This window comes from Lissotriton vulgaris, unplaced genomic scaffold (assembly GCF_964263255.1).
Source record: "Lissotriton vulgaris unplaced genomic scaffold, aLisVul1.2 SCAFFOLD_1795, whole genome shotgun sequence".
Lineage (NCBI taxonomy): Eukaryota > Metazoa > Chordata > Amphibia > Caudata > Salamandridae > Lissotriton > Lissotriton vulgaris.
In genome coordinates this window covers 462,858-479,199 of record NW_028251578.1, presented here as the reverse complement: position 1 = coordinate 479,199, position 16,342 = coordinate 462,858, and the positions used below count along the sequence as shown (strand labels likewise).

The following is a 16,342-nucleotide window of genomic DNA, read 5'->3' as shown; positions in this document are numbered from 1 at the left end:
TTTGGTTGTTTTTACTATGGAGTTGTAGCTGGCCAAACATTCCTCAATATTCCCTGATTCCAGGATAATAGTTGTCGGGAATGTGTTCAAGAAAAGAGTCAGGTGTTATGTTATGCCACTGTCTACGGAGATTGTAGGGGGCCATGCAAGGGACAGAGTTGACCCTGGGTCCCCTAAGTAAATTGAAGAGTGATCTGCCCACAAAAGATGTTTGGATAGTTGGTCAGGATAAGATCTAACGTGTGTCCTGCTAGATGTGTAGGACCCTTGTTGTTCTTTACTAGTCCTAAAGTGGCCAAGTTTGCGTAAAACATACAGGCGTCCTGATTAGAAGTGTTCTCACTATGTACATTGAAGTCACCTAGTAACAGAAAATGTTTAGTGGAGATAATATGAGGGGCAGTTAATTACATCAGTTGAAGCGAGAAATCTTAAAGCGAACCTGGGGGCTGAAATACAAGGGCACCTTTCCAGCTGTAATGAGGTTAAAAAAAAATCTGAAAACCGCCATATCTATTTTATCATTGCAACATTGCTCAAGTGTCGAAACATTAATAATGTCTTCATGGATAATGGCTATCCCTCCACCCACCTTAGACTGTCTATCCAGCCTTTGAATATGGTAGCCATCAGGAACTGTCACCACAATAGCGGGAGTGGAGCTAGGTTTGAGCCAGGTTTCAGTCAGAAATGCGATGTCGGGATTCTCAGAAGATAGTAGGTTCCAGATTTCAGTGGCATGCTTGGGCAGAGATCTAACATTGCCCAAAAAGCAGTTCCAGCCCTGACCAAATTTGTCGGAAGGACAGTCTAGGGGAGTTTGAGGAAAAGTCTGGGGGAGAGCATCTAATTTATAATCATGCTTCGACTTTTCTGGATCAGATAGCAGCGGGCCGCATGCTACTGCTTCAGCTCCATGCCTTGGAAATTGCAAAACCTGCTCGCGAAAGGCCCCTCCATGTCATGGAATGCCTGAAATTGTCATGTGGGTGGTTAATACATTTAGATGTGCTTGATCGTTTGATATCTAGGAGTTTCCGGCCGTATAAGAGTATACCCGGCTGTGTCCCAAGTCAGGCATGAAAAGTGCAGGGGTCTGGGCTCCTGGTGACAGCTGGGCGCAGACACATGAGATGTTTGTGAAAGATCTTTGGTTGTATGAAGGCATCACTACAGTTCTCATGCCCTTTTATCTGCAGCACCAGCGTCTTATAATGATGGTGACAAACAGATAAGATCCCAGGTAGAATGTGGACACGAAGACCCCACAGTCAGCAGCAAGTGTTTGGAGACACAATGGCTTTACTTATGTCCTTTTGCAGCCAAAGAGAGCTGCACACTACTTTTACACATCATCTGATTCAACAGCACGGCCTCAGAGGGTGGTACACTGCTTTTACACAACATTTGATGCAACAGCACAGCCTTGGATAACGACACACTGGTTTTACACAACACCTGACACAATGCTGCAAACTTCCAACCAAGGTCTTTAAGGAAGAATCTCCACTTTCAACAGTTTTACAAATTTGGAGAAACTGTTTGAATAACGCTCTTTAATAAAACAACAGGAATCCTTGAAGGATAAATTGGTGGAAGAGGTTATCCCAGAAGGACTGAAGCAGGCGAAGAAGAGGCCAAGAATCATAGAGACAACTTCCTGATCCCTAATGCATGAATAAGAGAAGAAAGCATGGCTGTGGTTCTCATGTATAATCCATTTGCAAATTGTATTAAACGGATTATAAAAATAAATTGGAGAATTTTAGAGGTTGGTGAGAAGAATCTGTCACTGTACCCATCTGTTTGAACAGAGGTCAGAACCTCAGGAATCCTCACAACAATGACAGACAACCTGGGGCCGTTGGAGTACGTACATCAGACCGTCCGCTGTACTTATGGTAGGCATTCTGACCTACTTGTTTCTCTTCAGCAACACAATGAAAAGACTGGTTGTCTCAAACAGAGAAAATCTAGGAAAAATGACCTAGTCTCCCTTGTAGAAAGCTCTCAGTGTATCAAGTACATTATTTATTGGTTTTACAAAAAGCAAACTCTCACTTTAGGAGTAAAACAAAAGAGTCTTACTATGGCAGATCCTGGACCACCTGTCAAACTATAAATAAGCGGGACACTCTTCAAATGTAACTCAAAATACAAAAAACACTAAAGAAAGACAGGCTGGATTCAGGGCACTCTATCAAAAATGCAACAAAGCGTCATACCAATAGATAATAAATGTGTGTTTTATTACATATCTAAAAACATACATTTCGTATTAATATGTAAAATCTAGTCATCACTGTGTACATATCATAGCCTCATGATTGTTCTTGCTGTATCATAATTTTGTTCATGTTAATGTTAAAGCAAATTGAGTTTGATCCTGGTACACACGTCTGTAGTGTGGTTTTTAAAGGCTCTTGGATGTCCATACATGGGTGGTGTTTGGATGTTTACTTATGTATCATTAATGGGGCTGCACACAACAGTGAATCAGACCCCGTGAGGTGAACGGCTGCTTCGGGGCTATTCCTGGAGGCTCACTGCTGGCGCCTGTAATCTCAGCGCCGTGAGGGGAACGGCTTACCTGCGCCGTGAGGGAAAAGGCATCGCGGCTCCACTTCCCGCCGCCTACAACTCCCAGAAGACCTGAGGGAGCAACGTCACCACCGCGCCGGACCCAGCCCTCAAAGCGCGCCCGCATTCAGCATTCGCGGGACGTGCACAACAGTGAATCAGATGCCGTGAGGGGAACGGCTGCTTCGGGGCTATTCCTGGAGGCTCCTTGCTGGCGCCTGTATTCTCAGCGCCGTGAGGGGAACGGCTTACCTGTGCCGTGAGGGGAATGGCATTGCGGCTCCACTTCCCGCCGTCTACAACTCCCAGAAGACCTGAGGGAGCAACGTCACCACCACGCCGGCTAAGCCCGGGCAAAGGGCGGGCCGTCTGTGGCCATCCGGGGCAGATCGAGGCAGGGCTGGGCCACCCCCCCCAACGCTTTAGCTAGCGGATACAACACTAAGAAGGTACTGTTTAGAACCTGTTTAGACCCGTTTGCTGATTTACTTGATTATTCGTACCATTCAAATTTTTAGTTAATCGTATTCTTTGATTATTAATTTCAACTGATAATGGCTAGAAAACGGGGAAATAAAAATCCGGTGGAAAATGTATGCAATACCCTGGATACACATCTAGTCAAAGCAGTTAATGACCTGACCAAGGAAATCGATTGCACAGAGAGACGACTATCTTTAAGTTCCAACGCAGTACCTGGAGATAAAACCGGGGAAGAGTATAACTCGGGAAATATAAAAGAAGTACCGGATACAGGGTCACCAATCATATTGGGAGACGTAATTATTCATGCTAACAATACAGTTGATACTAACGAAGAACTTTCACGTATCTCGAAGACCCCTTCATTGCCCACTACTTCCCCTATATCGCCTCCAGGGGATATAGCGACCAAAAGGAAAACTGGCAACCAAGGACCGACAAAGACAAAGAGAGATAAAAAAACATTTCACCCGTGGGAGTGTAGCAATACTAAATAAAGAAATTGAGCCTAATGATGTTGTAAGAAATTTGGACATAGATGCCATTTTTGATAAGATGATTGTACTGCTAAGGCCATTGCATGACAGAATAGACAACATAGCCAAAGAGGTACATAAACTTAGCGGCTGCATAGAGAAAATATATACTAAAATAGAAAAAGGTTTTGAGGGTGTATGTAAAAAAGGTGGGGGTGATCCTAAATTGCTCCCTGTTAAAAATGCCACTATTCCCATAATTAGTAAGAACAAGGAAAGTATTGGGAAACAAGCCTGCACGATAGAATTGGCAGAGCATTCTAAAAGGCCATTAATAGAGCATGCAGCTATAACTACTTGTGGCAAAGGGAAAAAGGATGTAATAGTGCAGGAAAGTAACAACCCCACAGCACAAGTTACAGAGGAGTCAGATGCTAAAAACACTGCCTCTACATCACCCCCTTTTATCAACCTACCCCCGGAATGCAGGCCCTATGTAGCGGTTTTGGTAAATGTACCTAAGCTGAAAAAAGATAAATGGGAGAATCAAGCAGCACTGAGAAATAAGTCTACCCATTGGTTATCTGAGAAATGTGGCTTCTAGCGGGGGCAAACCAAATATTACTAACGCAGCGCGTGGGCTGGATTGGGCCCCTGAAGAAAAACTAGAGGGAGATTGCATTATAATTAATTTTAAATCTCCCGCTTGGGCAAGAGATGTATTGGTAAATGCTCCCCCTCCATCACAATGGGAATATAATATGACACTTTTGCCACTGGGTTACTTTTATAGACATTTAATGGGAAACTTGGCTCAATATGATACCATCTGTAACCCCAAACCCAAGAACCAAACTTTTTTACCACCACCATCATTGCTTTTACACCCAAGTATCCCCACATTTAACAGGTACCAGATATTGGGGTCCATGGAGGATAATGACTGACTGATGAAATATGAGAGAGCCTCATTAACATCAGTCTTAGATATCATTGGGAATAACCAGGGAACAAGCAACATTAAAAAAATAGCTAAGGATAATTTAAAGGACACTTTGACAAATGCTGTACAGGATGATAGTAACATATTTCATGTGATAACCCCCATAAATATGTTGTTAACAGCTAATATAGCAGGGGTAACAACAAACCAATCTCTGCCTAGTAAGGTTACAGTAGAACCTATACATAATATGGGTATACAATCTGAGCACCCATTAGTAATACCAAACGTTGTTAATCAGCGAGAAGGGGGCACAACAAACGTTCAAGAAGGTTACACCTTCATGAGCTGGAATATAGCAGGCCTGAAGAGCAAGTTAAATACACCATTCTGGGAAGATCTTATTACGTCAAATTATGACGTAATTTGCTTACAGGAAACCTGGCATAAAGATCCAGTTTACATAGAAGGGTATACTGCTAATTGGGTCAAAGCAGATGACTCAGGGCAAGGGGAGGTTTGCTAACGCTTGTCTCTAACAAGCTAACAGAGTGTAAAATTGTTTCCTGTATAATCATATGCCCTAATTGACAGTTAATTAGACTTAGATTTAAGAGAGGCAAAGATCTGCTATTAATTAATTTTTATAATAACAATTTTAGTAGGAATAGAGGTAGTGTCTTTTATGACATTGAAAAGGCGATAGACAGTGCATTGGCAGTGCCAAATAGGCAAGCATTCCTTTTGTGGATGGGTGATTTTAACGTTCAAACGTGCCCATTTGCCCACACCAAAACGTGTGGTTTTGCAAAAGGTGATACCCTACAAGAAAGTACTGACCTGCTGCATTTTCCCCATGGAGAGTATGGAACAGCATTAAAGACCCTGCTAGCTAAGTATGATCTTGGTCTCTTAAGTTGCACAAAGGATAAGAACAATATCTTATGCCCAACTTTCACTGGTAGAGGCGCAGCAACTAACATAGATCATATTTTATTATCATACAACAGCAATTACAAAGATTTATGGGTTACGGAACAGGTGGTGTGTGACCATAACACCGTTTCAATAGCCCTGTTAAACTGGGGAGACAAACAAGCAAATACACCGAATTGCGTCACTGATATTATCACTCTAAGACCAAATGGTATGAGACTAAAATGGGCAGCTTTTGACCCAAATAAAATACAAAGGAGGTAATTACGAACTGTAGTCAAGAAGTAGATTATTGTTTAAGTGAGGAGGCGGACTCATGCTCCCTGATCCATAATTTTCAAAAGATTAGTGGATTTATAGAAGGTCTTCTTATAAAGAGACATAAAGCTACGAACCAGCAACATATAGGATGGTTCAATAAAAGTTGTACCAATGCTTTACATAATTTAAAATATGCATTGGGTACAAAACGACGAAATAAAGAGAGCATTGCAGTATTAAGCCTTGACTATAAACATATTATTAAGGCCCGGAAAAAAGAATTGCAAAATGAGGCTTGGGACAATTTTAGCCTGGCAGCTATGACCAAGAATAGTAAACTCTTTTGGGACACTGTAAATTGCCCTTTTTTAAAAGATGATAGCCGTCCTGAACTTACCTCATAAGTAAATAGCGATAACTGGATCGAACATTATACATCTATTTTTAATCCAGATAGGATTGATATTAACCAGCCATCTAGTTCCATTTGGCCAATATTACCTTTACTGATACAACTAGATTCAGTCTCTGTAGGACTATCATATAGCAAAGGAGGGAAGGCCCCAGGGCCTGATGGAGTACCCATTGATCTATATAAAAATCAGGAGGATCTCTGAAATCCAATTTTAACCAAGATTTTTAATGCAGCTGCTGATGGCCAAATTCCTCCAACATGGGTTCAATCAGTAATTATACCACTTTTTAAAAAGGGATGTAAATCCGAGGCCAGCAACTATCGTCCTATATCGTTGCTGGACTCGTCCCTTAAAGTAATGAGTCGAGTCATGCTGAAACGACTCGAAATATGGGCCGAGGATAACAAAATACTCTTGCAAGCTCAATATGGGGTTAGAAGAGGCATGGGTATCTTAGAACAGTGTGTGAATTTGGATCTTCTTATAAACAAGTACACAGTGGCAAAGAGGGGTAAACTATTTTTGTGCTTTGCAGACCTAAGCAGTGCCTTTGACTTGGTAGATCGCTCAATATTGTGACAAATACTTCTGGACACCAGTGCACCAAAGGAAATTGTTTATTTTTTGGCAAGGGTGTATGAGAAGTTGACAAGCAAAGTGCGTTATGGCCCCGCTGGCGAGTGCACTCCTTTGTTCAAGGTAAAAAGGGGCATTTGCCAGGGATGTGTACTTGCGCCATTTTTATTTTCCTCATTCATGAACCAGGTAGACAGTACTTTAAAACAGATCCCTGCTGATGCTCCCATTATTGAGGGCATGGTTGTCCCTATTTTATTATACGCAGATGATGCGGTTTTAATTTCACGTACCCAGATTGGCCTGCAACGCCTTATAGATAATTTTACTAAATTTATTAATGACAGGAAACTTCGAATAAATAAAACAAAGACATTTGTAATGTCGTGTGGAAAATCAACAAACAATCCAGGGAAGGCCTTTTATTTAGAAGGAACAAAAATGCAAACAGTTAAATCATTCTGTTACCTGGGGGTAACCTTTGCGGGGAACGGGAAATGGTCACATGAATATGAAAACATCCGGCATAAAGTGATTAGGAATGTAAACGTCATTTTTCATTTCGCCGCATAGGTTGGTGTAGACAGAATCAGAGATACGGTAACTATATACAACGCTAAATGCGTATCTTCCGCACTTTATGGTGCGGAAGTATGGGGTCACCATCTTGAACCATCATTACTGCGTGACGAAAATACATTTATTAAGCGTCTGCTGTGTGTACCACAGTCAGCTTCGACTTAAATAATACACAAAGAAGTGGGTTTAAAATACATTTTTGATTTGGCAGGGCTGCGGCCCCTTTTATTGTGGCGATCCATTTGGGCTAAGCCTGAAACTGCATTTACACAAATCATAATAAAAGACTGCATTAAGCTTGACCGCAGTTTTTCTATTCCGTGGCTGAGCCACATACGACACTGGTACAGCCTTCTGTTTAATTGCGACATTTTTAATGAACCTGAATATGCAGTTGCAGTCACTAAAAAGGATATTAAAGAAGCATTTTTGGCCCACAAGAGTGAGACAAGAGAAAAATTAACTAAGTCTCAGCCAACTGTTGTATTTTATAATGAATTAGGCTTCATAACAGGTTTTCAGTTATATTTGGATGATGTTACTATACCTTCCCACCGCTTTGTCCTAACGCGTTTAAGGCTGGGGATTGCACACCACCTAGTGGCCTTTCCTGTTTTAAAGAGAAGTACGAGTGTAGTCTGTCCATGTGACAACATGGATATGCAAAGTTCCTGCCATTTTTATTGTCCTGTAAATGTTATTATTTTTTAAGAAAATTCTATCTAAAGCCACTGTTTTTGAAAATATAATGTTCGATCGACCAAAAATGCATTGAAGCTGCTATTTTCACTGGGAAGTCATATTTTTTTTTACGGCATCCTATATTCTAAAAAGTATTGCTGCCAGGAAATCAATTATTTTGTAATGTTATGACAGTTTAAACCTGAATTTACTTGCAAAGTTAACAATTGTAATTGAAATGGAAATTTATACGTATTTTATATTTGCCACTTTAGCATATTTTGCACGCGCCATATAACCAAACAATTACCCTTCGTGTATCCTTTTGTATTATATTATAAGTCTTTTCTATTGCGTTCTTTACACATTCTCTGAACTGCTTTTTAAAAAAGTATTTTAACTCTTATGTGCAGTAATTGTATAATATAAATAGAATCTGTATTTTTTTTCTCTTGATTATGTATGCTTTTATGGATGTTACAAAACACTGAATAAAGCATTGAAAATTGTATCATTAATACAGATTTCTAAAGTATTGGGTTTCAAATTTCTTATGCCACTAATGGCCATGCAAACCACTTATTCCGTTTAGAGCTTGTTGCGGACAACGTGAAAGTAAAGTGAATTTGACCCTGGAGCAAACCCCTGTAGTGTGTTATGTATAAGGATGGGTGTGCTGAAGAGCAGTCTTGTTGCTGTTCCTGACTGGCTGTGTGGTGGTGTGGCAATGATGATGATGGTTGGCAGCAGGAAGAACATCCTAGACTCAACAATTTGTTAAAATGAACTCTGTGAAAAGCATTCGTTTCTACTATCTTTGGCTACTGAATATGTATCCTTTCTTCTGATGTGCATATTATATCGGTGAACTCCTTCCTCTAGGAAAGGCTGGGCTATGAGAACTCTGTTTATTTGACAGCTACAGCAACACAAAAGCACATTACAGATGATTCAGAATGATACGATCTATCTTATTTGTGGTCGGAGGACGTCCCAACTGCATCACAAAGTTTCACTGCTCACGAGGCAGCACATACTTTTTATGCCCATTCAGTCAATGACAGTTTATAAAACAAGCGCTTCTTTTTACTTGTAAAAACAATCCTGAATATCATTTGGGTCAAAAATCTGAATCTTTTGTGTTTCTTTACTTCTAAATCCAAATGTTTTTTCCAGTGCCAAGGTTCAAAAAATGTTTAGCAGCGAGTCAATAGTTCTGGACTCTAAGAGCTGGAATTCTTTAATGCTCAAGATTCTTTACTGAACTGTCAAGCTTTCAGAAACGTATTAAGAACTAAACTTTTCGTCAGCTCTCTCTGCGATCAATACTTTCATCATCATGCATGGATTCTGTCCTTTCACCAATTAGGAGTTGGTTGGTTGGTTCTCTGTAAATAAGAAAGGTCTCAAATATATTCCTATAAAATTAATCTGCCCGTGAATCATTTTCAGTCAGTGGTGAGCCAGCAAATTTCCCAAGGGTCCAGCTTGATATTGGACACCTCTGGGGAAGTGCCACTATGGTGGGTGCAATAACAGATGCATGTGACGAGTGAAATGAGCATCATGTCTCCCAAGTCAGTGCTTCGGAGGTAAATGTTATGGGCTGCAAGCATTAACTCTCAGGGTTACAGGTCACAATTTCCTACTTTGACTTTTTGTGCCTTTGGACGTTGTTCTCTAGCAGCTGTCATTGAAACAGTTATTGCACAAAATGAACAAACACCAAAATCAGCTAGAAATATTCTCCAGTCTGTGCTTGGTAAACGTATTCAAGTGTGTTGTGTTTATAGGTTTTATCACTAATCCCTGTAGTTAGCTGAACATCCTTCTGTCAAACACTTCCAAATCCGCCACAAAGGTATGGTTTCTCCACTTTTTGTGTTTGTGTAGTGCACTTGAATGGCATTTCCCCTAAGTGGGTTCGCTGGAGATTTCTTAATGTTGAAGGGGCACTAAAACTACTTCCTCATTCACTGCAGTGGTAGGGGTTTATCACCTGTGTATGTTCGTTGTTGTCTTTGTATTTCTGATAATTGACTAAAGCACTTAACACACTCACTGCACTTGAACGTTTTTTCCCCTGTGTGTGTTCGCTGATTATTCCTTAATTTTGAGGAAAGACTAAAACTATTTCCACATTCATTGCAATCAGATGGTTTTTCCCCTGTGTGTGTTCGCTGATGTCTCTGCAGAATTGATAACAGACTAATGTTCTTTACACATTAACTGCACTGGAATGGCTTTTCCACTGTGTGTGTTCGCTGATGACTCATGAGATTTGAGGAATCACTAAAACTACTTCCACAATCAGTGCAATAGTATGTTTTTTCCTCAGTGTGTGTTTGTTTATGTTTTTGTAGGCCAAAAACGACTGAAGCTCTTACACTGCAATGCTATGGTTTTTCTCCTGTGTGGGTTCGCTGATGTCTTCGAAGATTTGATAACACACGGAATCTCTTCACACATTTACTGCAATGGTATGGTTTTTCCCCAGTGTGTGTTCGCTGACGTGTTTGGAGTCGTGATAACCGACTGAAGCTCTTCACACATCCACCACACTGTAATGACTTTTCCCCTGTGTGTGTTCGCTGATGACTCCTGAGATTTGAGGAATCACTAAAACTACTTCCACATTCACTGCAATGGTATGGTTTTTCCCCAGTATGTGTTCGCTGATGTATTTGTAGGTGTGATAACCGACAGAAGCTCTTCACACATTCAGTGCAATGGTATGGTTTTTCACCTGTGTGTGTTTGCTGATGTCTTTGAAGAATTGATAACAGACTGAAGCTCTTCACACATTCACTGCAATGGTATGGTTTTTCACCTGTGTGTGTTTTCTGATGTCTTTGAAGAATTGATAACTGACTGAATCTCTTCAGACATTCATTGCATTGGTATGGTTTTTCCCCAGTATGTGTTAGCTGATGTCTTTGTAAGTGTGATAACCGACAGAAGCTCTTCACACATTCAGTGCAATTGTATGGTTTTTCACCTGTGTGTGTTTGCTGATGTCTTTGAAGAATTGATAACTGACTGAAGCTCTTCACACATTCAGTGCAATGGTACGGTTTTTCTCCTGTGTGTGTTCGCTGATGAACTTGGAGTTGTGATAACGTACAGAAGCTTTTCACACATTCAGTGCAATGGTATGGTTTTTCCCCTGTGTGTGTTCGCTGATGAATTTGGAGTTGTGATAACCGACAGAAGCTCTTCACACATTCAGTGCAATGGTGTGGTTTTTCCCCCATGTGTGTTTGCTGATGATCTTTTAGGAGTGCTAACTGACTAAAATTCTTCACACATTCATTGTAATTGCACGATGCTTCTCCTGTGTGTGTTTGCTGATGGCTCTTTAGTAGTGATGACAAACTAAAGCTCTTGCTGCTTGTGTATGATTTTTCTTTCTTGGTTGGTGTCTCTGGGTCGGGTTTATATTTGTCTGCATCCCATGACTGCGTTTCCTGAGGAGCTAACATGGTTGATAAAGCACTTGTGTTATTCACACATTCCTTGTATGTGTGTGGTATTTTGGATGGTTGATTTCAGATTTCACAATGAGATACAAGACTCACCAACTATATATATTATAATTGTGGCAAGTAAAGCTTCTTTGTAGGTGGTTATGTCTTTAGATTGCGGAATTGGTTTTGCAAGTTTATGAATGAAGATTATTCTTCCTTCTGGTCGAAGCAAATTGGGACAGTCTGTTGTAGATCAGAGACCATCTCTTTCCTTTACTCTTCAGTTGTCCGGCTCCACTCCCTTGTGCTTTTCTCTTGTTCCTGTTGTTTTTTGGCCAGAAAGAGATTACAATACACCTAGAGCACTGAATGGTGGTCTGCCATCATTACAGGAAGCAAAGCAATGCTGTATCCACCTCATACCAAACACATTATCAAAGCTGGTGGTGGAGGCCTGTTTATTCAGGAGGTGGTTTGTCAGGGTTGTCGCCTTAATTTTCTAGAGGTCATTTCTTCGTCTTGTGGTGAGGAGGTGGACAGCTCAGACTCTTACATCCACTGAATTGCTCTGGACTGCTTCTTCCAGGATCCATCAGTTTATGTTCAGGTTCCTCAGTCTCTGACTGTGCAGCTCTTTACCTGAATATTGGAGCTCATAGTTTGACAGCTTTTTGTAGATTTACACGATTATTTTCATTATTCAGAATCATTTGAGCATTCAAGGCTGGTTTCCTGTTGGATTTAAAGAGATTTATCACTAATTAGAAATGTAAGAGAATGTAAATACACCATATTTTACTATTTGTTAAAAAAATCTCTTCTTTACCATTTTTGAAAGTAGCCAAGAGATGTTTCACCATACACAGATATTTAACTAAATGTTCTATTGAACATGCCACATCTTAATTCAGAAAAGGAGGTGATAACTTAGTAAAGAAAGGACACTCACGGAGCACCCATTCGCTAGAGGTATTTTTATTTATTTATTTAAAAGGTTTTATATAGCGCTGCTGGACCAGAGAGTATCAGAGCGCTTTACATAGTTAAAAGAAGATAACATAGTAACATTAACAGGAATATAATAAATACAGACTACAGTTTTTTAGTTTATAGGAAGATTAAAAGAAACAATAGAAGAAGAATGAGAGAAAGAAGAAAGGGAGTTGGGTAAGTGAAGGGGTCATGGGAGGGGAGTAGAGGAGGGATTTGGAGGGTAGAGCATAATTAAGGAGGGGGAAAAGCGGTAGGGTAAGAGCGCTTAGAGATAGAAGGGTACTTAGTAGGATTCAGGATAGATAAAAATGAGGGTCCCCAGTGTTTATTGAGAAGTAATTTGAGTCTCTTTTTGAAGAGATGGTAGGAGGGGTTGCAGTAAAGGTCTTTGGGAAGAGAATTCCAGATCGTAGGGGCATTGCCGGAGAATGCACGAGATTGGGCCTTTTTACATTTGAGTTTAGGAGGGATAAGGACAAGGGAGTTAGTACTTCTCAAGGATCTGGTGCAGCCAGCTTTATGTAGTTTACTTGAAAGGTAGGAGGGGGTGTCTTGGTGAAGTGCTTTGTGTGTAATGCAGGCTATCTTGTATGTGGAGCGGCCTTCAATTGGGAGCCAGTTCAGATTTTTGAGGGCAGGAGAGATGTGGTCAAATTTTCTCCACTCAGCGATCAGTCTAGCTGCTGTGTTGAGGACAGCTTTAATCGGTGCCAGGTGGGCTTTGGGTGTGCCAGCCAGAGTAGCATTACTGTAGTCAATCTTGGATAGGACAAGAGAATAAACAACAATTTTGAAATCATCGGCAGGAATGAAAGGTTTAATTTTTTTGAGGTGGTGCAGGGTGAAGAGAGCACTTTTAGCTGTATTTTTGATGTGGGGGATGAGGGAAAGGTTCTGATCAATACTGATAACCAGGGATTTGATAGAATTAGAGGTAGAGAGGGAGCAATTAAGGGCATAGATGTCCTTAATCCAGATTAGAATGGGGAGGGGATTTTGTTTAGGGGTGAAAAGAATTATTTCGTTTTTTTTGGGATTCAGTTTAAGATGATTAAGGTGGAACCAGGCTTGAACTTTCAGTAGAATGTCATTGAGGAGAAGGATGTCATTGTGGGATTTAAACTTGTATTAAAGTTGTGTGTCGTCGGCATAGAGGTGGTAGCTGATTTTGGCTTGTTTGAGAATGATAGTGAGGGGTTCCATGAAGAGGTTGAAAAGGGTTGGAGAGAGGATAGACCCTTGGGGTACCCAGAGAGTGATAGGTTTGGGTTTGGATAGACAATGACTGAGCTTAATTTGTTGGGATCTGTTCTGGAGGAAGGATGTGAACCATTTGAGTACATTGCCTTCAAAACCAAATCACTCTTTAAGGGTGGTCAGCAGGGTGGGATGATGTACCGTATCAAAGGCGGCCGAGAGATCAAGGAGGATAAGTAAAGAGGATTCTCCTTTGTCAAGAGAGCGATGAATGTCATCAGTAATATTGAGCATCGCTGTTTCTGTGCTGCATCCCTTCTTAAATCCAGATTGGTAAATGTCGAGCAGATTGAAAGAGGAGATATGATTATCTAGCTGGGAAAGGACACATTTTTCAAGGGCTTTAGAGAGGAAAGGAAGGTTGGAGCTGGGGCGCAGATTGTTCAGATCATTGTGGTCGGCAGTGAGGTTTTTAAGAATGGGGGATATTTGGCCTAGCTGAAGGGAGGCTGGAACGCAACCGGAAGAGAGTGAGGAGTTGATGATGTCGGGCCAAATAGGGGCAATGATATGCTTGAGCTCTTGAACTTAATGGAAAGGGAGGGGGTCGTTGGAATGTGAAGACGGTTTAAGTTTGGAGATGATGTTGATGATGATATTGGTTTCAGAAATTGGTTTAAAAAATGCTCCATGAAGCCTTGTTTTTGGGAAGGAAATTCGTCGGTGAAGATGCAGGTTGGGTGCTGGAAAGGAGGGGGTGTGCAGGGTCGAGGTGTTGGATTGCGGGGGGAAAAGAGAGCTATCAGTACTAGGGAGGGAGAGTAGGATGGGCGGTTGTCGGGAAGGAGGAGGGGGGCGGAGGAAGATGGTGAGTTGGGAATAGTAGGGGTGGTGAAGTGGGTGGAGGGAGGATGAGGAGGGAGAGGGGGGGAAGAGAAGGATAGTTCAATGGTGTTAACTTTAGTAGAGAAGAAACTAGCAATTTCTTTGCATCTTTCTACAGAGGCTGCAAGGTTAGGAGGGCCAGAGGAAGTTTGTTTTTAACAATGTTAAACAATTCTCTGGGGCGGTTTCTAGCCTGGTCAAGTTGAGACCGGAGAAAGGTGGCTTTCTCATTGAGGATATGCTTTTTGTATTGGGCTCTGTTTGTTCTAAGAAGAGCCAGATTTTCAGCGGAGGGATGGCTTCTCCAAGTACGTTCAGATTGTCTGAGGGTTCGTCTTTCGTTATTGAGGTCGACATTGAACCAGGATTTGGAGTGGATGATTTTTTGTTTTTTGAGTTTAATGGGGGCAATAAGGTCGAGGGCCTCAAGAATGGAATTATTGTAATGGTCAGTGAGATCATTGGTGCTAAGAGAGGGGGAGAGTAAGCGAGCTTTAATTGTGGATTCGAGTTCACCAGGTGGGATGAGGTGAAGGCTACGAGTGGATTTAGTGGGAGGAGTACTGATACGGGAGGGAGGATTAGAGGGGCATTTCAAGGTGAAGAGGATGAGATGGTGATCAGACCAATCTACACGAAGTATACTAGGGAGAGTGGCCAAATCTTTGTTAGTGAGGATAGCATCAAGGGTGGTGCCTTTTATATGAGTAGGGGCGAGGCAGATGTGTGTCAGGTCAGTGATGTCTAGGGTTTGATTGAAAAGGGTGACCGCAGGATCATCATTTCTGTTCCAGTGGATGTTGTAGTCACCCAGGAAGAGATTCTTGGAGTGGGAAATCGAAGCTTGAATAATAAGGTCAGTCATCTCTTCGGCGAACGGTAGGCAGTTTCCCGGGGGGTGGTAGATGGTGTGAAGTCGAGTGGAGGGCAAGCCGGGAAAAGAGAGGTCAGCACAAAGGTATTCAAAGGACGAAGGTTCTTGGAGCAGGACGGGTGATATGTTGAATTTGTCATTGAAGATCAGGGCAAGGCCTCCACCTAATTGTGCTTTTCTCCCATTTCTGATAATAGAGAAGCCTGGAGGGACAAGCAGGTCGAGGATAGGAGTAGAGTGGGCGGTTAGCCAGGTTTCAGTAAGGAATGCGATGTGAATATTTTCACTGAGGATGGTTTCAGCAATCTCAGTAGCGTGGCAGGAGGCAGATCTACAATTTATCAACATGCATCGGCGGGGAGGGGAGACATGAGGTGGGGTAGTGGGACCGTGTGGGATAGGTCTAAGAATTTGGGGAGGTCTAGGAGATGCCGGGTGCAGGGGGAGTCTAGTCGAGTTTAAGAGAACAGGTATTGTAGAAGAAACGGGGATAGTGAGCGAGAAAGGAGAGGGGGGGTTAGGAGGGTTATTAGAAGAGTTGGTTCCTGAGATTAAGAAGCTAGTGTCTCGGTGAGACTGAGATGATGAATTAAGGTTGCTCGTTGTGGTGCTAAGAGAGTGGTCATTATGTTTAGCTCGTGCTGTGGGTTTAAAGGGGAGGAGAGGGGTGACGGTGGAGGAAGCTACAGTGGGAGGTCCGTTAGTGTTCGGCTTGCCTTTATTATCACCTTGTGACAGTGCAGCGCAATTCGATGACGTAAAAGTGTGATCTGGATTGGACGGATGGATTTTGAGGAGGAGAGAGATATCACTTCTGAGTGAGGAGAGTTCTAATGCAAGTGATGAAAGAAGAAGTTCGACTTTACGGAGTGATTGGGAGGGAATTGAGGCGTAGAGAGTATCAGTTAAATTCAATCAATCAATCAATCACAGCATTTATATAGCGCACTACTCACCCAGAGGGTCTCAAGGCACTAGGGGAGGGGGGGTCCGCT

At 41.8% G+C, this 16,342-nt stretch overlaps 1 protein-coding gene across 1 annotated transcript in view; it reads right to left on the bottom strand.

Moving 5' to 3' along the window:
• Positions 1-2,994: 2,994 nt before the first annotated feature.
• LOC147662841 (uncharacterized) overlaps positions 2,995-16,342 on the bottom strand; it is a 55,834-nt gene continuing 42,486 nt past the window's right edge. The window contains exon 2 of the mRNA XM_086950872.1: positions 2,995-12,130. Coding sequence (XP_086806998.1) covers positions 10,328-11,413 — 1,086 coding nt within the window. The 5' untranslated portion in view covers positions 11,414-12,130 and the 3' untranslated portion in view covers positions 2,995-10,327. The remainder of the gene's footprint in view (positions 12,131-16,342) is intronic.